At 51.7% G+C, this 22,986-nt stretch overlaps 1 protein-coding gene across 11 annotated transcripts in view; it reads right to left on the reverse strand.

The window, feature by feature from the left end:
* The window catches only part of TNIP1 (TNFAIP3 interacting protein 1), a 51,581-nt gene that overhangs the window by 12,982 nt on the left and 15,613 nt on the right, over positions 1-22,986 (reverse strand). For 5 of the 11 annotated variants that reach the window (XM_061424064.1, XM_061424070.1, XM_061424071.1 and 2 more), the window contains exons 2-9: positions 15,444-15,615; positions 14,087-14,221; positions 12,591-12,676; positions 10,954-11,034; positions 7,804-7,995; positions 4,993-5,087; positions 3,368-3,488; positions 680-739 (exon numbers count right to left, since the gene is read on the reverse strand). In XM_061424064.1, coding sequence (XP_061280048.1) covers positions 680-739; positions 3,368-3,488; positions 4,993-5,087; positions 7,804-7,995; positions 10,954-11,034; positions 12,591-12,676; positions 14,087-14,221; positions 15,444-15,579 — 906 coding nt within the window. In that variant the 5' untranslated portion in view covers positions 15,580-15,615. Of the gene's footprint in view, positions 1-679; positions 740-3,367; positions 3,489-4,992; positions 5,088-7,803; positions 7,996-10,953; positions 11,035-12,590; positions 12,677-14,086; positions 14,222-15,443; positions 15,616-22,986 lie in introns of those variants that run through there. The other 6 variants (XM_061424069.1, XM_061424068.1, XM_061424075.1 and 3 more) reach the window with 4 other exon arrangements.

The raw sequence follows: 22,986 nt of genomic DNA on the forward strand, positions 1-22,986 counted from the left end.
ACATGTATTTCCTTGCTCTGGCCTCTGAGGGCCTAAAGCAGTGTCACTCAGGTAACAATGAGCACAGATCTTGGTTTCTAAATAGCATTCTCCAACAAAAAGAAACAGGGCTCCTTGGAGAAGTGGTTAACGTCATGGCTGGGGCAGAGAAAATATAAGGTGAGTATGGAGCAACTTGTGACACTATAGAAAGTAAGGAAGTGTTCAATCATCATCATCAGAAGAAAGGCATGTCAAATGGGCATAGGAGACAACTTGGAAGAACTTCCTATGACCAAAGCAGGAAGAATTTGAACAAGAAAATAAATCACGGCGGTGTTGGGTTATAAGCCAAAGGATAAAATATCCTTGAGTCCACATTAATAGAAACAGATGAATAAAAAAATAAATGGGGGAGAAGGGACAAGAAGAATTCCAATTAGTAAACAGAGAAGGAATGAGGGAAATCCAAAATCACCATAAGAAGGCTGTAGTGATAATCACGGCAGTCAAGATCTGCCAGTGTTTACTAAAATAAGTATAAAGAGAAACAGCGCATTCGCAGTCTCAAGTATACCCTGGAAAATAAATATTAATTACAAAAGAAAAATTAGTCCCTTTATTATGGAGAAACCTGACAGACAGACCCTTAGCCAAATGGTCAAGACTGGGTGTAAATGGACATACTGACGTCACGTACCCTTGACGTGTTACAAGATGTCACTCCTGTGGTCTTCTTGTCCAAATCCACAACATCAGTCTAATTATAAGAAAACACCAGAGGAGCCCAAATTGAGGGACATTCTACAAAATAGCTGAAAGCCTCAAGCTCATGAAAGACAAGAACCACTGGAGCTGTCACAGGCAGAGGAGACTAAAGAGTTGGTACAACTAAATACAATGTGAGATCCTGGATTTGATCCTAGTACAGAAAAAGGGCACGAATGAGAAACAGGTGAAATCTGAACCAAGTCTGCAGTTTAGCTAATAGTATCGTGGCAATGGTCATTTCCTGGTGTTGATCACTGAACCATGGGTACATAAGATGTCAAGGCAATCGGGAGATGGGCACACTCTGCACTATTCTGCTACTCTTCTGCACATCTACAGTTACACCAAAATAAAAAGTTTAAAAAAAAACTTTTTAAAAATATGAAGCGTTGAGGTGAAACAGCAGGAGGATGTCATCAATTCAGAAATTGAACACCAAAAAAAAGAAAAGGAAAGAAACTGAACAGCAGTTCTACCTCTAAGGCCCTGCATGATGTAGGCCAAGGTCCACACTCTCAGTACAAGATCAAACAGGACAGGCCCCAACCTTTGACATCCTGTAGGCCTGACAGCATTTGTCCTGGAGTCACTGTCCACATTCTCTCCACTCCTTACCCTCCCACTGCCCCCCCATCACACACACACGCACACACACACACACACACACACTCCCCTGTGACTTGGCAGGGTTGTCCCGAATGAACTGGTGAGGCTCAAGCGCTCCTGCAGGCTAAGGTCTATAAGTACACCACAGAACCCAGAAGGAAGGGGAGAGGGCTAGGGGAGTTCTCCAGGGACGCCACCTGCTTTAAGAAAAGTGAGAGATGGGCCTGCCCCTAGAAGCCTGATGCCTCCTGGAGGGGAGCTGTGCTTAACATTACTGGGGAAGGAAGAAGAGGGGGGTGCTCCTGGAGATGCACCCTTAAGCTACACAGAGAATGAGTGAGTGTGAATGAAAGTCGCTCTGTCGTGTCCGACTCTGTGACATCATGGACTGGACTCCAGGCCAGAATACTGTGTGGGTCCCCTTCTCCAGGGGATCTCCCCAACCCAGGGGTCAAACCCAGGTCTCTGGCATTGGAGGTGGATTCTTTACTAGCTGAGCCACCAGGGAAGCCCCTGTCCACAGAGAAGAGAGACCAAATCTGTCACTAAAAGTGACCGTCAGTGTTCAGTTTACCACTTGCCAAGTGCTAAATCTACTTCACAGGCATCACATCACTGAACTCTCCAATCATCCTCTGAGGTAGGTGTTATTATCTCCATCTCACAGAGGAGGAAACCGAGATCAGAAAGTTCATGTAACCTGTCCAAGGTGGCAGCGCTGACAAGAGGTGGGTTGAACCTGCATTTAACCCACATGTAACTGCAAGGCACAGGCTTCACCAACACCTGCTATGCAAGCCTCTTATGGCACCTTCCTCCCTGGCAAGGCAGTAAGAGCATCTGGCCTTCCTAGACACCAGTGATGTCAAGGGCTTTGGAAAAGTGAAGAGGGCTGCCTATACACCACTGTGAATCCAGAGGAGATCAGGAGAATCCACAAGGCACTCCCACAGGAGGACAGACAAGGCAGGCCCTGATGTGAGGCATAAGCAGAAGAAGAGAGGGGCTTCATGAGCTGTGAATCAGAAGGCCATTCATCAGCATGTCATCCTGTCACCCCACGTCTGCCTGATAGCAGCAGGTGGATACAGGAATCTGGACAGTGTGATGTCACACGGCCTCTCCAAACCTCCTGCCATAAACAGCCATGGCAGTCTCATGGATTAAGAGTCCCTGCCTTGCCTCCCTGACATGTAGAGAGGAAGTCCAAACCAGATAATGAATTTGCAAATCCTGGGTTAATTCTACCTTGTCACATAGTAATAAGGAATTAAGTTATTAGGATAATTATTGCTATTTCACAAGTGTGGGGATTGTTAAAGACACTGATGGCTGTGCAGCCATTAAACCTCATTAGAGAAGAAAAATATGTCAGTAAAAAGCTGCTACTCAGCTCTGCAGGAAGACACAGACCAGGCGAGGGGCCAGCCAGCTCCCATGCAGGAACTGGATGTGACCCAGCACTGGGAGCAGCAGTGGGGAGGAGGCAAGTGGGCCCAGGGTATTCGAAGGCCTTGCTGAGTCAGCCCACACCCTCTTCTCTGCATGTCAGAGGCTCCCGGAGCACGACCACAGGAGCTTAACACAGTCCCCTCAGGGGCTCTCTCAACCTAACCTCCTAATTCCACTAGGAGTATCTGAGACATTAAACTGATTCTGGGAGCCACCCTATAAGAGAGACTGACAAACTGGAATGAGTTTAGGGGAGATGCCCAGACAGCACAAATGACTGAAGGAGTTGCAGCTATTCAGCCTGGAGAAGGTATGGGGACCCCACAGAACCACAGTCACAGCCCACAGGCCAAGCGTATGTTCCAGGGAATGGGACGCTCCCTGTGGCTGGCAGCAGAATATGGGCTGAGAAGTGGAAGCTCCAGGGAGGTGGACTGTCAGAACAAGCCAAGGAAATGCTGTCTAACAACTAGAACCTTCCAGCAGTGGGACTGGCTCGCTGCCCCGGAGGCTGGGCACTGGCCATCAGGCTCTGGGGAAGGAGTTTCTGACCACATACCTGCTGCGGTGCCGCCGCCCCCTTCTTGCCTGCGCCTTCCATCTTTGGTGAGCCTGGCCGCCCGGAGGCACCGTCTTTACTGCTGCTCATCAACAACTTCCTAAGTTCCAGGTTTTCCTCCCTGGGTTGGAGGCAAACAGAGAGGTCATACTGCCGGCCCCAGGTAAAGGAGACAGGGCGTCTCAGACATCTCACTTGTCTGAATTGAAGCTGAGTCCTGGGGAGTAAGGAGAGTCCTTGAGACCTGCCCTCAGGTGGAACTACAAATGGCATCCTCACGCCACTCTGCAGGACCTCTCTGGAATTCTCTGATCGTCACCAACAATCCATCCCCAACTATGGGATGTCTGTATACGTGAGATCTTCAGGATACACCCACACTGCATTAAATAACCCTGGACTGGGACATCCTGGTGGTCCAGTGGTTAAGACTCCAGGCTTCCACTGCGGGGTGTGGGCTTGATCCCTGGTCAGGGAACTTAAGATCCTGCATGCTGCATGGTGTGGCCAAATAAAGAAATAATTCTGGATCACACTCCCTGAGAAACTTCCACCCTTTCCAATTATCCTCAGACATCCTGCACAGGGTAAGTCTCAGTTTGGTGCTCAGGTCCTGAGCGCCTCTCCAGCGCTTGCAAATGTCCCGTGTTGACTGAGAAAGAGCAGCCTTCAAGGTTCAGAGCCTTTAGTGGGCAATTCACCAGAATTAATCGTCTTTCCATTTTTGTTGTATTTATTGTTGGAGGCATCTTCTATTTATTCCAAGTAATGTTGTTTTCCAGTTACTCTAGTGTAAGTTTTCTTTATAATAATCTTCAGTAAAAACATGATGCAAATTAAATTATTAAGTAAATAATAAAGTAGGTGATAAAAGATACAAGACAAACGGTGATGTGGATTCATGCATGACTGAAATATGGATTTCTTCGTATTCTGTTTGCCAGCTGGGTTTCATGTGAAAATAGCCTCAGTTTCCCTCTGCAGGGTGAGGGGTTTGGCCCACATGATCTCAAAGGGCTGAGCTCTGATGGTCAAGACCAGTGTTTCTCTGGGGTGATCCTTGACCCACTTATATACTCCAACTACAGAAGATGTGCTTATGGGCCCACTGGAAAATGCAGACACCGAGGTCTCGCCCCAGACCCACTGAATCAGAATCTCAGCACAGGAGAGAGGGTGGAGAGTGCAAACTTGCAATGCCTTTCCTGACCCTTGGTGATTCTGACGCACAACTAAGTCTGAGACCAGGAGCCAGCCCAGAAGAGCATTCCCTGACAGTTCTCAGGAAACAGAGCAGGACAGGATGGTGACCAGCAGAGGGCAGCAGAGTCCAGAGCTCCGTCTCCAACAGCCAGCAAGCTGTTGCTAACAGGCAGGTTCCCAAGGTAGGAGTGCACTTTCGTCCAGACCTTCTGAAGCTCTGAAGGCACTTTATACACAAACACTCCTCACGGTATTAAATGGACCAGAGAGGAAATACTTGACGAGGAGGACCAAGACACCTGACATCCAAAGCAGAGCTGGGCACAGGACTCAGCGCTCTCAACCCAGAAATCAGTTCCACACACCACTGCCCGCCTCTCCCACCCAGCTCCTCACACCTTCTCTGTGGAGCCTGGACTTACCGCAGCCTCTCAGCAGCCTGATCCCGCTGTTCCAGGCCCTTATCCAGCTTGGACTTCAGGGCCTCATTCTCTTTCCGAAGCTGCTCACAGAGCGTCTGCAAGGCAGAGAGAGGGAGATGGGGGCAAAGTAAGGGAAGGAGTGCACCCCAAATGCAGAATGATGCTGGAGGTCGGGGGAGGCACTATAACCACACCACGTCCCAACACGATATCCCCATTGCATGGCCTCACCCAATTCCTCTTGGGACAGCAGGAGTCAAGCCAAAGTCCCACCCAGGCTCCTCTTGGCATCAGCTCCCTCAGGAGCCAGCCATGAGGAGGCCTGACCAAGAGTCAGCCACAAGGCCTTCTGGTCCTCCAAGGTCATCCCTCCCCCTCTGTTCCCACAGCCTAAAATGCTCTTCCACACCAGCTGTCCCCTGGCTGACTTCTACTCCTGCTTCCGGCCTTGGCCTAGATGTCAAACCTCCTCCGAGAAGTCCTCCTTGACTCCCACATCTCAGGTAAGCCAGGTCACCTCCGTTATCCTTGCCCACAGTCTCCTGCCCTCACCCTCCTGGTACCTGTGACAATTACAGCCACAGAATCATCAGTGTCACTACTTTCTTTGTGTCCACCCACCCCACCCCTACTAGTCCACAAGCTTCCAGAAGGCTGGGGTCCCCTCACCACTCTCTTGTCCCCTGCAGGACCCCCACCTAGCCCAGGGTCCAGCTCAGCTCAACACTCAATCCCGCTGAAGGAACATACAACCGAATGACTGAACTGCCAAATTAATGAAGGACCGTGAAGATCTGAGTCCTAAGAGACCTAGAGCTTAGGCGATTTGGAGAATGAATGAGGCATCAGAGGGGGGCCGGTTGTGAGGTTGTCAGCTGGCAAGTGGGAAGACAGGGTATCGGGTCAAGACCTCACCAATTTCCAGTGTGGCTCAGGATTCCCTCACTTTTGAGGCACATTTCCTTCCCTTACAAAGTGGAGAAACTGCACCTCTCCTGCCTCCCTTACAGGGCTGCTATGAGGACCTACAAGACTGGGAGAACACAACAGCCTCGTCAGCTGCCAGGCCCTCGATAACCTTTGAGGATGCGTGTTTGAAGTGCTGTGAGGTGGGGGACGTGGAAGACAGGCAGCCAGATTCAGGGCCTCACAGATGGAAGGAAGGGAGTGGCTAACGAGTAACGGTGACACACCAGGTCAGGATGAAACGACTCAATCTTTCAACAGATATCTAGTGAGCACCTAACCTGTGACCCATACACAGTGGGGTGCTCTGCCACTCACCACCTCAGTGGAGCCTCACAGCTTTCCCAAAGCTACACAATTCAGCTTACAAAGCAGAAACAAGCCCCTGCCACACAGAACAGGAGGAAAATGTTTATAGTATGCAGGGAGATTTCAGAGCTGCTTGTTTCCACAGCCAAATCCAGCCCCTGTGACAGCCTGGAACTCGACGGTGATCAGACGTGAAGGAGCAGAAAACCATTATGTCTGACTGCAATGCCCAGCAGAGGCCTCATGCCATGCCTGGCCTTGGAAATGCTGAGGGAACCAAGAAACGAATCAATGAAAGAATGAGGAGGGACCTGATTAATCTACCTCCACCCACAGGCTGGGAAAATACACAGGATGCCACGGCCCTGGGTGGGGCCTCCAGGGAACAGAACATCCTGCTTTGGGCACTAAGAGGTCAGGACGAGGCCTCACGTGCTATCCTTCTGGGCAAGAGGCAAATACCCTGGGCACAAAGCAGATCGAGAGAGGTCATCATGAAGGTCACTATCTTCCCTCAAAGTGGCTAAGAGAGCTCATGTGTGAGTCCATCTGTTCGTTCATTCATTCATTTACCAAATGCACATCCCGCACCAGGAAGTGCCAGACAGGAGCAGTGGTGGACATATCCAAGGCGCTGCCCCTTTTGTGAGGCCTACATTCTAGCAGGGAGCATAGGGAAAACAAATACAAAGAAACCACTTAATAAAACTATTACAAACTATGCTAAGAGCTAAGAAGGAAACAAACAGGAACCTGACAGGAAAATAAGGGATGGGGCTTCCTGGAGGCCCAGTGAGTAAGACTCTGTGCTTCCAGAGCAGGGGCATGGGTTCGATCACTGGTCGGGGAACTAAGATCCTGCATGCCGCACAGCATGGCCAAAAAAAAATCTGAAAAAGAATATGTGTGTGGGTCTGTGTGTGTGACAATCACTCTGCTGTACACCTGGCCTAGGAAGGAAATATAACTTCATTCTCACAGCACAGGGAAGGTTATGAAGGGGAAGCCTCCTCCACTGGGGAGGCAGGCTGGGACGGTAGTTAAGAGCATGGACTTTGGAATAAGACATAGAGGTTCAAATTCTAGCTGTACCATCTACTAACTGGGGGATCTTAGGCAAAAAAAAAAAAAAAAATCACCTCTCAAGGGCTACAGCCCCCCCTGTGAGGTGGGGATAATGATGCTCCTGCTTCAGGGGGCAGGGCAGTAACATACAAGGGGCCTGTCCCCTCCCTGTCCACACCTGTATGTGAAGAACAAAAGCAAGGATGCTGCCAACCTGCCGCATCCACTGCCTCCACAGTCACCCCCACCATGAAATGTGCATCACCCACCCCACCATTTCCCAATTTCCTTCCTCGTCCCCTCACACAAGTTCCTTACCCCGCTCACCACCTTGAACAAGAAGCCCGAGACGGGTCCCCAGCCATGCCCTCGGAAGTCCCTGTGGTCCCCTGGATGCCCCAGGAGAGCTGGAGGAAGCAGAGGGGGACCACACGGCCAATCCCGGGCCGCCCGCCCCGGGCCCGGCCTCACCTGCAGGATGGAGGTGCGCTGCTCGTTCTTGTGCACCTTGGAGGCCAGCCGGTTGAACTCGAGGGCCATGCGGCCCAGGTGCGTGAAGAGCTGGCTGTGGTCGGGCTCCTCGGCGCACACGCTCAGGGTGGTCTCCAGGCGCTGCAGGTGCAGCATCAGGGTGCTGTCCTCCTGGGGCAGGGGGCCCAGCTCCTGGGGGTGGAGGGTGGGGGCGGACCGCTCTTCACCACGGTCTGAGCAGGCCTCTCCAGCCTTTCTCCCTCTGCTTCCCCATTCCTCATGACTCAGTTTCCCCCTCTGATCCCAGCTCAGCCTGGGGAAATTCTCCAGTTACCCAGGTTCCCTGTCTGGGGCTGACTCACAGGGCAGGCCCCAGGACTCCCGGGCCACTGGCTGTCTCACCAGTAATGGAGCCGCGTTCCTCCCACACTCTGGCCTCGCCAAGGGCCTCTGGGTCAGTCACGTGTTTATGGGGCCTCAGAATCCTCATCTCCTGCACGCACACCCACCCTTTCTCCCCTTCCGCCCTACAGGGTCCCCTGGAGGTGAACTGACTGACACATGAAAGCAGCAAGCCCAGGGAACAATATCCCTCTGTCTACAGCACTGCTGCTTCCACTCAGCAAGGCTCGGCCAGCAGACATCGAGACTGTCCGTCATGTCTGTACCAGCGTCTTCTGGGCAATGGTCCAAGCATTCACCAACTTCTCAAGGGACCCGAGACTCAAAACACACTAAGAAGCATAGCTCTAGAACCTCCCTGGTGGTCCAGTGGTTAAGAGCCCATCTGCCAATACACAGGACTCAGGTTTGGTCCCTGGTCTGGGAAGACCCCACACGTTGCAGGGCAACTAAATCCATCTGAGCCCATACTCTAGACCCCATTAGCCGCATCTATTGAAGACTGCATGCTGACAGCCCATGCTGTGCAACGAGAAGCTACAGCAATAAGAAGTCTGTGCACCACAACAAGCGCTTAGCACCACAACAAGCGCTTAGTTCCTGCTAACCACAACTAGAAAAGCCCGTGCGCAGCGACAAAGACCCAGCACAGCCAAAAATTATTAATTAATTTAAAAAAGAGAGAATCATAGCTCTATATAGTTCAAAGATACCCAGTCTAGGAGAGAATTAAGATAGGAAGGAAACTATGGGCAAGATAGTCCAGTCTCAGAACCGGTCACTCTCTCTCTCTCCTCTGTCTAGAACACAGACTGCCTTAGCTATGCCAACACCATGTCCAAGGATCCACAGGGGTACCTGACAGCTGACTGTCTTAAGCCCCCAGATCCCCAGCCAGGCACCTGAGTGCCCACCCTCCCCTGCCTGAGCCCCCAGGCCCCACATCTCCTCAGCCTTCATTCCCCTGGTGTCCCCTCTGTTCATCCTTCCTGGCCCTGCCTGCTGTAAGCGGCTCTAGCAGGCCCTCCATCACACTGATGCGAGTCACAGGACGTCAGAGCTACATGAAGCCTCAAGGTTCGGGTCTAGAAACCAAAGTGTGGGGAGAAGAAGGCTGCCCAAAGAAGGCTGCACATGAGTCACTGGCAGAGCCAGGGCCAGACCGTGGGCTCCCTGATACTCCATCTGCAGCGACTTCCCTCGTCTGAACTCTGCAGCAGTGGAAATGCCCTGAGGGTCACAGCACGGTGTCCAGTGAATGGCTCCCTCGTACTGTCAGCACCTCACTCTAACAGGTGCTGCTGCTGCTTCAATTCTGCCTTCATTCCCGCACTGCCTCTTTCCACACAGGGTCTGAGGCGGCCAATGGTACTCTTTTTAAAGCTGGTGACCTGTGTCATCTCTCAGACCTCTCCGACTAGCCTGCAAGCTCCCAGAGGACAGGGAGGCTGTCTTGTCTTTGCTCAGCACAGACTAAGCTCACGGTGGGGCGAAGGACGAACCTACTGAGGAGATGAAGTTCAGGGTCATAGAGTGAAATGCTTCCAGAGCAGGCGGTAGGGGGCGGGGTAGGGGCAGGGGAATCGTGCCTCCTTGGCCAGCTTCTCAGAACCCTCAGGGACACAACAGGACCAGGGGCTGACATTCCCAGAGGATGAAACACAGAACCTTCCCGATACCCAGAGCTGCCCTGTGTCCCCAAAGCCTCGCTAGTGTAAGCTGTGTGGGCCTGATGGAGACCTCACCCCGGGGACTGACACATACAAGAGACAATCAGTGAACCAAAGAGCAACCTTTTTGTATCTTGCCTTGCTAATTCAATATTTTTAATTTTTATATGTTAATGTATTTTCCGGCATTTAACTTGAAATTTTAACATTTTAATCAACTGTTCACAGCTTAAAGAGTCACATTGTTCTCCAAGGTTTGTAATGGGAACCGTAGTTTCTGCCTCACTTCCCTCCGCTCCCCAGTTCCCACTTCCCAAAGCCTTTCACTTTAAAGAGCAACATTCGTACCCAAAATAAGGCAGCGGAAACCAAGGCATCAGTGAAGGGTTAGACGACCTGCTGCCTGTATAACAATCAAAATATCTCCAAGGGAGGAGGGAGGGAGAAGGAGGAGAGGGTGAGAAGTGGAAGATTTCTAAAGAATGTTCCATGCCTTTCTCAATGGTTCTCCAGTAAGTCTGCCATTTTGAGAGAGAGCAGGGCGACATAGTTGGAATAAAGGCAGCAAAGTAGGGTAAAGTGGGGACCAGGTAGACACCTCAGAGCTGGTGGACTGTGTATGCTTGTGTGTGTGTGAGCACAAGGTTTAACCTCCTACCTACATGCCCCAAAGGGGAGCCTGGGGGGACCCAAGAGCCTGCACAAATTGCCAATCACCTGCCTCAAGCTGCTCTGGGTTCCTCTGACCCTTTCTACTCTACCCGGGCTACAAGCCTACAGGCCCAAAGGCTGAGTCATAGTGTGCAGAGGTGCTGGGCGCTTGGCGGAGGCAGCAGGGTTGGCAACGTGCCTGGACTTTCACAATGGTTGGTACTCGTGTGGCCCACGGGGAAGTCACCAGTCACGTATTTGCATATGTGAGCGAGAAACACCCCCCGGCGCTGGCCGCTCGAGCCTATCCCAAGTGACTCCGAGTTGCCCAGGGGATGTGAGCGTGTCCTGTGCCTCTCACCCGGGGCCAGGTGACTGAAACAGAGAGGAGATGCAGGATGTTCCCAGGGACCTGCCATCCACTCACCATTGTATTTCTGGTGTGGCCGCTGCTCTCCGGTGAAGAAGGCCCCTCGGCGGGGACCACTTCAAATTCAGAGGAGGTGTTCTGTATAGAAAAAGGGAGTCAGGGGACGCCTGGGAGAAAACCCCTCGCCCCTCCTCTATGGACCTTATAGCTGAGACTATGGAGGGGGCAGAGAATGGAGGGACAAAAATCCCTTCTCACATCCAAGTCCTCTGGGCAGCTCCTCCTTGTGGGAGGAGCCAGCCCAGGCTGAGCTTACAAACCACGAAGCAGGAATAAATCCCAGCAAGTCTGCTGGGCAGCCCACTGTGTGACTTGAGGTCACATCCTCCATGGCCAGTTTCCTCATGTGTAAAACAGGGATACTGGGCTAGCTGACCTTCAAAGTACTTAGCATTTTAGGATCTTATCTTTTTTAAATGGCCATGCACTTATAAAGTGTTTTCATGACTTCCCTGGTGGTCCAGTGGTCAGGACTCTGTGCAGGGGGGACAGGTTCTTGGGAACTAACATCCCACATGCTGTGCAGCACAGCCAAAAAAAGAATAAAAATAAAATTCTTTCATGAACTCCATTTTTTCTCCAAGCAACCTGCGAGAGTGGTCAGAAGTTTATATCCCCATTGGACAGAGGAGAAAACTGAGGGCCTCCCACCAATAAATGCAAAAGTAGGACTGCATTTCAAGGACCACAAATCCAACATCCCTGTGATGGCACCTGAGCCATGTCCCAGACCCGGGAGTCTCCGACTGGTCATCTGGGAAACACAGGCAGCAGTCAGCGTGGCCACGGCCACAGCAGTCCTGTGCCCGCCTTGCCAACCCAGTTCCAGAGATCCCAGGGGAGGTAAGTCTTATGAGAAACTGGCAAACTTAGAGAGACTTTTGCAGGACACATGCAAATCTAGGGTGAACCAGGACTCCAGACTTTGCCATGTCTCCCAGCCACTCCAAGTAGCAGATACTGGTTGTGCAACCAACCGATGGGCTGCTGGACCAACAGCTGGCTCTGGGACTGCTGCTAAACCTGGTTGAACAAAGGTTAATTCAGCCTTCCCTTGTCCCAGGAAAGGGCAGGGATCGAGGGATCTCTGTGCTCAGCTTCTGCTGAGCCCCCAGCCTCCAACTTTCTGGGCCTCGGCACTGCCCCAGAAAGTTTCCCTTTCCCTTCTACTCTTCCTCAGCTGTCCTATATGACCTAGGAAAACATTCTTCTCTCTTTGAATCTCCTCTGTGGGATGGAGACTCTAAATGATATGACCACCTGAGTGCCTTCCAGTCCTAGGATACCAAGTCGACCTTCTCAAGGCAAATCTGCAGAAGACAGTTTTGGAGCCCCTGTTGAGAAGGTGAGCTACCTGTCACATCTGCCTACTTTCCGAGCACTGTGCAGTCGATACGTGCTTAACATTACACAACCAGGCAGATGGGAGGAACTCCTTGTGCATATCAGGGTTTTCCTGGTCAGACTGAACTCTGACCTTCATTTGCAAATGAGGAAACCAAGGCCCCAGAGAGACTGAAATCAACTCGTCAATAAGTCGGAGGTATCCTGACCCCAAACATCTCTCTTCCTATTCTGCCAACGGGAACTTGAGATCTATGCAACTTTCTGTCATGACTCCAAATGCAACTTACACTGGATGGAGGTTTGGGGACTGGCTCTGGCTTGTCGCTTGGGTGTGCCGGGTCAGCAGGAGTTGCTGGGACAGCTGTGTCTTTTCCTGGAGAAATGAGAAAACATGTGTGAGAAGCAGAGAAAGAGGAAAAGCCCAGATGCCACCCCCTTAAGAATGGCCTTGGCACGGAGAGTTCTCAGAGTTCCTTCCATGAGTCTGGGGAGATGGGAGGTGGTCCTGGGATGATGGCCCTGGAACAACAGGGCAGAACCTGGGCAGAGACCATCTTGCCTGCTCTCACTGGGAAAATCCCAAGGTGATCATTGCTCCTTGCTACTTTGGACCTACCTCAATAATGACACGGATGACAATTTACAATTAACAAAGTGTTTTTATATTTACTATCCTGGCCAATTCTCAAGACAGCTTTGTATCCCCATTTTAAAGGTAAGAAAACAGGCACAGAAAGGTCACCCATTGACCCCGCTGGCAACTGCAGAACTGAGATCTCCGTCCCTGAATTCCTAGGGCTCTTGCCCCAGGGAGCCCCTTGAGGGTAGCTGCATGGTTCCTTCCTGAGGTGAGCCTGGCATCCATCCAGGACTCCGAAAATACTACTGAATATAGTAGAATTATATGTAACCTTGTTTTGTATTTTCCTAGTCTCCTGTAAATGTGTTATCATACTTTCATAATTTTTTAAAAAAAGAAAATACTATTGAATGGACAAGTGGAAGCTGGCAGTGCCCACTGCCTGCAGCACAGCAGACTCTGAAATCACCATCTCCTCCACGTGTCCATTCAGTAAATGTCACCAGCAGCAGAACGGAAGGTTGGCATACTGGCCTGGGCTGAGGCCGCAGGTTGGGCTGCAGCAGGAACCATCTGAGTCCTTTTCTTCCCTAGTTTCAGACCGTGCCCTGGATACAGAGACATCCCGGAGGAATGCACGTGATCACACACAGGACTTTAACCCTAAGTCACAGTCGGCGCTTTCCCTTATAGGTGGTCTGTGGACCTGACATCTGAAAGGTGCTGCTGCAGGCCGAGAGGCAAAGCCGGTTCTGCCTCAGCCTCCCCACCTGTAAAATGGAAGCGGGGCAAGGCAGACCAGAAAGCTTCTGACTCAGATGCCAAGTCTAGAGACCCGAAGGTGTTGCCTGGAGCGCGATCCTGGCATATAGTAACTGCTCATCAAATATGCGCTAAGTAAGTTATATTGATAAAGATCCTGAGCCCACATCCTGGAAGGAGCAGATTGTTGCTATCCATTTCTAATATCTGCCAGGGTCTCAGGACTGCTGAGTCACCAGCCATTTTTGGACAAGATTATTTTGAGGTCCTTTCCAAATCTGACCTTCTGGGGGATGCTGTAGCCAGAACATGATTGGGAGGACAGCCTGCAGCCTAAGGATAAACGAAGGAGCGGCGGATTTCTGACTCAGAAGGGAGTGCTCGGTTAAGGGCCTAGAGAGTGAGGTTATGGGCAGAGGACTGCCTGGGCTCCCCTCGTACCTGCGAGCTCAGCCAGGTCATTGAAGGAGGCCAAAGAGGGAGATGATGGTGGCAGTGGCTCACTGTCCTTGACCAGCTCCTCTGCCTTCTGCCGCAGCCTGGACGCTTCCATCTGGGACTCTTCCAAAAGTTCCCCTGGGGAGACAACGGGGGAAGGAGGAGCAATATTACTCAGTTAAGCATGCCGGCTCTCCCACCCTGATCCCCTATGCCTGCTTCTGCCTGGGTTTGGTGCTCCAGGTCCTGGGCTTCACTCCCTATATCACCTCGTGGGCTCAGTGGGACACATATCATTCCAGCTCATGGCCAGAAATAGCCTGATAAGGAAGAGGCCCTGCAACCAGGGGGAAAGGAGCAGAGGGGAATCTGGAACAAACTTCTGGCCTCCAGCACCCTCTTCCTGCCCCATTCCTGCCACACCTGACTGAGGACTCCACAAAGCCAGGGGCTCTTTCAGGCCCACCATCATGGTCCCAAGGGGGGCTACCCACAGCCTACAGACTGCAGTCAGGGGCTCCCTGAAGAGAGGAGACCTTCCATAACATCAACCACCCACCACCCCTCTGGGCCTTGTTTGCCTTCTTGTATAAGTGGAGACAGGGAAACACCATCCCTCCTTCACCAATCTGCCATTCCTAGGAGAGATCTGCCATTCCTAGGAGAGATCTGCCAAGCAGGGAGAAAGCATTTGGGAAATTGGGAGCTATACTAAACTCCCAAAGCCCAAGGCCAGAGAAGTGGACAGTGAGGTGAAGGAAGAGCTTTAGGAATCTGGAGGAAAGGGTCCCCTCTGCATGGGGAAATCAGTGAACACCTCGCATGGAGGAAGAGTCAGCATCTGAGCTGGGTGCTGACAGACGGGGACCGGTCAGCCATGTGGAGGGAAGCGGGCTGGTCCTGGGCAGTGGTGACAGCTTGGGTGAGAGCCAGGAAGCAAGGGGTCTCCTCCTGCCCTGCTTCAAGCCAAGCTGGACTCCCTGCTCTAACACTTGGGGACTGGCCCGTGGTTGCCCTGGTGATGCCAGTTCTCCCCACTTTTGGTACTTCTGGTAGATGGCCTATTCATGGCTATTCCCCTTGTCTGCCAACTGAGCCTGCCAGCTCCCTCTCCGCCACCCCACGCCTCCTTCTCAGTCCCTCACAGTGTTCTGAGTCTGGTCATCAGGGTCCTGGGGTGCTGGGGACGCAGGGCTGGGAAGACTGCCACCTTGCTAGAGGAGTGCACAGAGACACAGCTGTAAGGCAGGAGCCGATGCTGGGCCGGGAGGGAGAGAGGGGGCCTGGGCAGAAGCATGCGCCAGTCAGCACTGCAGGCTGAGGGAGGAGCTCTGCAGGGAGAGGGCAGGGTCTGCTTTACCTAACATCTTTATCCCTTGCATTTTTTCCTTCAGTCGGGAATTCTCCTCCACTAGGCGCTCAAAAGCTGAGGACGCCTCTCCCAGAGGCACGCCGCCCCCAGGGTCGTAGATCCGGTATGGTCCTCGCCCTTCCATGAGGGTGGCTCAGCCCCTGCCGTGGTACCCGCCTGGCTGGAAGGACAACAGCAGTAGGTCAGGGGGCTGGCCGAGCCACTGAAGCATCCTAGACAATCAAAGCCCTGGAAGGCAGTCCCCAGAACCCAGAAGAGGACACAGCATCACAGGCTGGTCTGCCCATGGTACAGCAGGGCAGGACAGTCACTTCCTTTGATCTGGACACTCTGCCTCTATGCATGTGACCTAAGAACACCGTCAGTTTCTTTTAGCAGCCTCATTGCGCCACCAGTTCATTTGGAACAGCAGTCAACTGTGAGGTGCAATGTAGAGTAAAAGAAAAAGCACTGGCCTGGGAGTCAAAACACATGAGCTTCATGTCCTACTGATGGGGTCCAGAAGAAGCGGGACCCTGAATCATTGCATCCCCAGCGCCCAGCAGGGTATTAGCTCTGATGGGAATGTCCAGTAAACACTTATCAAATGAATAAATAGTCTAACTATTAACTCACTGTGGGATCGTGGGCAGTCCCTTCCCCTCTCTGCGGAGGGGAAATGAAAGTCTTACACTAAATCAGTGATCTTTAAAGTGAAATGTTGTGCCCAAAGGGATAAGCAAGTCATCCAATCCGAAGTTCCATTTATATGTACGCTAGCTTTCTAAAAGAAAGAAGAAAAAGAAAACCCCCTGACTAATATTTAATATACAAACTGACACTGTCACCTTCCTCCTTCCAGTTCTAATGAACAGATGTACTTTCCATCAAAGCACCATCTGCTTGCGCAGCAAGTGCTCTGCATTACTCTGTTCGATTTCACTGGCTTTATTTCATCTGAAACCTCTGTGCAAAATGATTTCAGGAATCTGACTTTTGTGACTTAGTTGAGCATCTGTTCTGTGCTGGATGCTAGTCTAGGTGCTAGGTAATTATCAGCAAACAAAACAGACCAAAAAAAAAAAAAAAATCCTTTTGGAGCTTACATGGTAGTGGTGGAAGAAGCCAGACAATGAGAGAGATGAGCACAATATTAGGGGCAATGGAAATATCTACGGACAAAAATTAAGCAGGAAGTACGAGGTAGGGCCTTAATTTTAAATGAAGGTGTCAGGAAAGGGCTCACAGGGAAGGAGGGCTCGCCTTCAGGGCTCACCTGAAGGAGGTAAGGGAACTAGCCATGCAGATATCTGGGGGAATATCATTTCAGGCAGAGAGAACAGTAAGTGCAAAGGCCCTGAGGCTGAAAACCTGATTCAGCCTCCAGCCCTACAAAGAGCTTACCAACCACAGGAGAGCTCCAAAGGTTTCCACCACCAGGGGCTCCAGAAGGACTTGGAGCCCCGATACCTCCCTCCCAAGATCACCACCCCCAGGGCCAAAATGATTCCAGTCACAAGTCCTCAAAGATCCTTTGAGCACCCACAAGTGCTTTGCTAAAAGAGTATAAAAAAAAAAAAAAAGACTAATAATAACAGCTCATTCATTAACCTACTTGCCAGGCACTGCATTAAATCCTTCGGCTGCATTATCTCAGTTAAGCTGTACAACAGCCCGAAAATACATAGTATTATCCTCACTTTATAATGGAGGCTCAGTGAGGTTAGGAAACTCAGCCAGGATTACACAGCCAGCAAGTGAGGCGAGATGCAGATCCAGTTCCACCTAAGAAAGCTGAGTCGAACGCCTGCTATTCTCACACAGCTCCCTCCAACAAGACTCAGGCCAGAGGGGCAACAGGCAAGTTCAAGCCTGTTTGCAAGATAACATGGAGCTATCTGTCCAGTCACTCTGGGCTGTTTCCCTTGCCCTACAGCACAAGACATAACAAGGATTTTGGCCACAGGGTCCCCATTACCCTGGGATGCCACGAGCCAAAAAGAAAAACAAAGTTCTGGTGAGTGAGACCCCCGTCCCCCAAAGACTGACAAGAGAAACACACATTTGCGAGCCACCCACACCCACTGAGCCTAGAGGCACAGGACAGCTGCTCACACACCCAACATAGAAGTCACCAGCTTATGGGAGACTTATTTTTAACTCAAAAGATCAACATTACACAGCAGAGCAAAGAAAGCTCTGAAGTGTTCACTGAATTAGAAGACAGTGTGGGTGAGGCACCTGGCAGTGACTGGCATGGAGCAAGGAGCTCCAAACGTTGGCAGATGTTGGGGGGTTCCTACTTCTGCACTCCCCGTTCTCCTGTGTGCCTCTCCAGCAGGCCCTTACGCCCAGAATGGGATACGTATGACTGGGGTAAGTCTTTATGTATCTGACTGAAAATCTCCTGGAGGCGGGAGCATGCTCTCCTCATCTGTGGTGCCAGTGCAGGCCTGGCACTTGGAAAGCGAGAGGTGACTGACACTGCATGGAGTCCACAGATGGGAAGACTGAGACCTGAAAGGAACCCTAAGCACCTCTGGTGATAAGTGACAGCAGGTGTCTGGATTCCTGCTCACCACTCCACACTCACCCTACATGGAACTCACAGTTGACAATAGGTGATAATTTGGGAATATTTTTACTCCACATCTGGCTTGCCCAATAGATTAGAAGCTCCAGGAGAGCAGGCGCTGAGTCCAACTGGTCTACCAAGGTATTGTCAGAGTGGTTCAAAACAGAGCCCCAGGAAATCTCTAATCAGAGCAGAGAGACGGAAAGGACCAGAGGCACCCTTAATCCTACACCTGCCTCCTGAGAAGCCATGTGCAAACATCCTGAGAGCCTGACTGTGATCCACTGACCAGAGACACCGGGACAGCCATACACATCTAGAAGTGAGCCTGGCACAACTAAGCTCCCTTGGAGATGCCCAGATGTAACACCAAGCAACAGAGCAGGATGCAGGACCCAGGAACTGAAATCCCACCTTCACATTCTCCAAACCATGCATGCTCTCCCTCAGCACTGGGGAGCCTCCAGGGAAGGGGGCTCAGGGGAAGCAGCTGAGGGGCAAGCAGGCTTATTCTCTCGACTCCAGCCTGGGTTGGCAGAGCTGGGCGCAGGGGGACAGTACAGGCTGCGGGAGCCCAGACCAAATAGCCTACTGTGAGAAAGTCCTCTCTGGAGACCAGAAGAGCTACCCAAAGGATGGCTTGGACTTCTGGAGGCAAGAAACACAAAGAGGGGAACAGGGAATTTCCATATCCCGCTGACCTCATGCCCAGATGGTCAGCAGCAGTTTCAGGATGACTTTCGGGCAGATGGGAACTCTCCTCCTGGTCTGTGTGGTTCTGAGATCTTTCTTAGAGAGGGGACTCATTCCCCGGATGACAAAGCTGGACAGGAATTTCCAAGGACAACGAGGCCAAGTCCATTACCAGGCGCCCCAAGGCTCCTGGAATGAGGGCCTGCGTCACCATCCTGTCTCCCACGCTGATGGTACATTTCCCTGCATCACAGACCAAGGGATGGGTGTGGACAGGGGAAAAGAGGCACTGACCCCACCCCCACGCCTCACTTGGGGCAGTACTGGAGCTCAGCACCTAGGCATCCTGGGACACGAGCTCATTTGACCCTCACTCAGGGTGTGAGGGCAGCAGGCAGGCCCTGGAGCATGAAGACCAAGGTCACACACGATGTCAGGATGGAGCTGGAAGGGCCCCTGCTCTCTCTCCAGTCTGCCACTGCCCCATCTCCATTTCTGCTCCTGCACTTACTCACTGCACTGCAGACCCCCCCTCTCCGGGTTCTTGCCAAGTCCAGCATGGACTCTGTGTCCACATGGGCCTGGGTGTAGCAGCTACAGATCAGGTGACCCACCAGCAGGAGTTACCAACCCACTGTGCAAAAACAGCAACAGCTGGGGGTGAAGACACAGGCAGCTCAGATCTTCTTCCAAAACAAGATCCTGGTTTAAGTCCCCACAGCCCACCCCGAAAAACCTGGGGGCACCCACTGGAACCAGAAAGGCCTGGTTTGGGGGCAGAAAAGGGCCCAGACAGATGACAGGTCAGGCAGTGACCACAGAGTGTAAAGATGGAGATGATGCTATTGAAACTGAAGGAGCCAGAAGAGAAGGAGGAGACAGCATCGAGGGGATGGAGGTGGGGTGAGGAGGGAGGGGTGGGTAGGGGTCAGAGGGTGGGGATCGGAGGATGGGAAGGAGTCGGGGTGGGGAGGGTGGGTGAGGAGACGTGAGGGGGCATGGGCCCAGATGGTAACCTCCACCCAAGACAAAGGTTGAAAAAGGCTAAATTGAAAATGAAGCCTCTGCACTGAGACACTTCAGCCCATTAGAGGCTGTCTTTCAATTAGCTGTGTGCTGCTGCTAGGAGTAGGGGCTCCCAGAGTCCCCAAATGATATGAATTTGCTTAGTAACATTTGCAAAATCGCTATGATTTCTCAAGCATGTTTTTCCACTGGATTGTCACGAGAACCTGGGAAGGAGGCAGGGCTGACATCTGTTCCACAGGTGAGGAAACTAAGGCCCACTTGGGAGCTTCGCCTGATCTAATGCCACTGGGCACTGGCTGCATCCTGAGGCCAGCCAGACCCTGCGGCTCTGGGGGAAGTGAAGTTCTCGCTAGCCCAGAGAAGACAGCCTGAGTAGATCTCTGGCACTGGGAACTGGGAGGACACAGCGGCCACAAGCGACCTCCCCAGGGAACAGCAGGGGTTGCCAGGGATGCTGGTGGGTGCAGGGGACAGTGTGGCAAAGGGAAGGGTCTCCAGAAAGAAGGCAAGGACAGAAAGTCAGAAGTCCTGGCACCTACTCTACTGCACACTCTGATGGCCATGGGCAAGCTGTCCATTCTGTGGACCTCAACTCCCTCATGGGCACAGAAGAGGAGCCTGGACTAGAGAGAAACTGGGTGACGTCTTCATGCTGGCCTAAGGATCCACGGAGACCCAAACTCTGGCAGCCAGCCACAAGGCAAGAAAGAGGAGGGGACCCAGCACACACACAGAAGATAGTACAGCCCTGGATCAGGATGAAAGGGTCCCAACAGGGCAGGATCAGAGACGGAAGCAGATGGGGCAGGCAGGGTGCAACAAAGAAGGGGGAGCCCAAGAGCAGGATGAGACCCTGAGCCGGAAGCCTTCTCACACGTTGCCCCAGGGCCTTGCCCTGGTCCCAGCTTTGCCCACCCCTGCAGGCTGGGTGACACTGACCATCCCCTCACCTTTTCTGAGCCTCATCTGCAAAACAGAAAAAAAAACCAGAAGCCATGGACGTCAGATTAAAGAAACTAAATGAAACAATATGCGTACAATTGGAAGGGCGTTCTCACTTATTTCCTAATTATTTGATTTATTTAATAAAGAAATGTATTCATTTTGTAATAAGATTTCCTAAATGATAATAATTATAATACCTCACAAAGTACCTGGCACTTAGTAGGTTCTTACTAAAAGGCTGAGGCAGCCCCTAACAGCCCAGCTGATGGGTTGTAGCATCCACTTGGTTCTTGTGAATTGCAAATAACTGTAAGCAGGAACACTGGGACAACACCATAGCTGGTGAAACTGAAGCTATGAGAAGCCCTTGGACCAAGGCCACGTTCACGAAAGATCAGGAATCATCTGAGCCTCAATTTCCTCAACAGTAAATGGGAATATCCTGCAAGTCCCCCAAGGGCTGACAGGAAGTGAGGCATTATGAAACATCTTGCAAACTAAAACAAAAATCTTCCCACTTCCACACTTCACGATGACCTCCAGACCACTCCACCCATTTCACAATCAGGGAAACTGTGGCTCCAGGTCCATCCATCAAAGAGCGGGCCGAGTCCTCCTGATGACTGTCAGCAGAGACACTGCACCTACTTTAGACAGGGTGTACCCAAGGAGCCCACCCCAGCATCTCACCAGTGAGAAGCCAAGGATTTAATCAGTCTTTCCAAACAATTCAGTAAGAAAGAGGCTACAGGCACACAGTGTAATATGAGGAATGGGTGGGGCTCAGGAATCATGGGATCTAGTGGAGGCTGTTGTTGTAGTCGCTAAGTCATGTCTGACTCTTTGTGAACCCATGGACTATAGCCCTCCAGGCTCCTCTGTCCATGGGATTTCCCAGGCAAGAATCCTGGAGTGGGTTGTCATTTCCTCCAAGGGATCTTCCCAACCCAGGGATCGAACCCACGTCTCCTGCATTGGCAGGCAGATTCTTTACCACTGACCCACCAGGGAAGCCTTCTAGTCTAGATACACCATGGCAAACATTTTCCATCACCTGGCCTCAGTTTTCTAAAAGGAGGGGTTGTTGACAATAGCAATAATACAATATAAGGGGGCAGACTAGACAATTTTTAAGGCCTCTTCTAGTTCTAACATTCCAGAACTTACAATATATTGCCATCTGTTTCTAAAGTCTTCTGATCTTAAAAAGGCTACTCTCCCCAGCTCAGAAGCTTCCCAGGTGGTTCTGTGGTAAAGAATCCACCTGTCAATGCAGGAGATGCAGGAGACAGGGATTCGATCGCTGGAGTAGGAAATGGCAACCCATTTCAGTATTCTTGCCTGGAAAATCCCATGCACAGAGGAGCCTGATGGGTTACAGTCCATGGGGTTGCAAAGAGTAGGGCATGACTGAGCACGCACACACATGCACCCTAGCTCCCATCCCTCCCAATGCCCAAGTGGATGTCCTGCCTCACGAACCCTCCTGCAGTGCTCTCAGGGGTGTGTCGCCTTCCCAAGAGCAGTTGGAAACCCCCAGACGATGTCTGCAGCCCTTCCCCGGGTCCTGCCCTCCTCCCTGGTCTGCATCCAGGCTCCAGGTCAGCCTGAGTGTCATGTCTCTCAAGCACAGCTGGCATCTCCCATGTCCCTCCCCACTCCCATCCACTGACTCACCCCCAGAAAGAGCCCCACTGTCCCTACTTAGCCTCCAAGATCCAAGCTCTACACTACCAGCCTAGGCACAGTGGGGAGGACCAGGCCCTTAGTTGGCTGAAAACTGCATAAGAGGACCAAGGAGCATCTAACTAAAGCTGGGATAGGCCCTGACAGCTCTGTGCTCCCATATGCCAGGCACTGTGCTGCGTCATTATGCACAGGATTCCCTTATTTTCTTCTTACCACACAGAGATGAACATTCTTATCCCTATTTTCCAGCAAGGAAACCAATCCTCTTGGCTGGATGGCATCATCTCTATTTTTCAGATGAGGAGGCAGACTCAGATAAGTCACTTGCTTGAGGAAACACAGCTGGTTAGTGGCAGAACAAAGAACCCAACCTCATTCTATCAGACTCCACACCAGTGCCTTTCCACTGGCCTGCGCTGACAGAGAGGCACAGGCTGAAGCTCAGGGGGAGGACACCAGTCCTGTCGTTCCACTACCTGAAACACGCCCAGGTTCCCAGCCGCTGCCTCTGTGTGTCACTAACTTTGCATGAGATCAGGTGTCAGTCTGCCCTTGACTGCCAGCAGTCACCAGGGCTTAGCGCCTCAGGTTGAATGGAAGCTCAGGGGAGATTCAGACCCA

Source organism: Bos javanicus, chromosome 7 (assembly GCF_032452875.1).
Source record: "Bos javanicus breed banteng chromosome 7, ARS-OSU_banteng_1.0, whole genome shotgun sequence".
Lineage (NCBI taxonomy): Eukaryota > Metazoa > Chordata > Mammalia > Artiodactyla > Bovidae > Bos > Bos javanicus.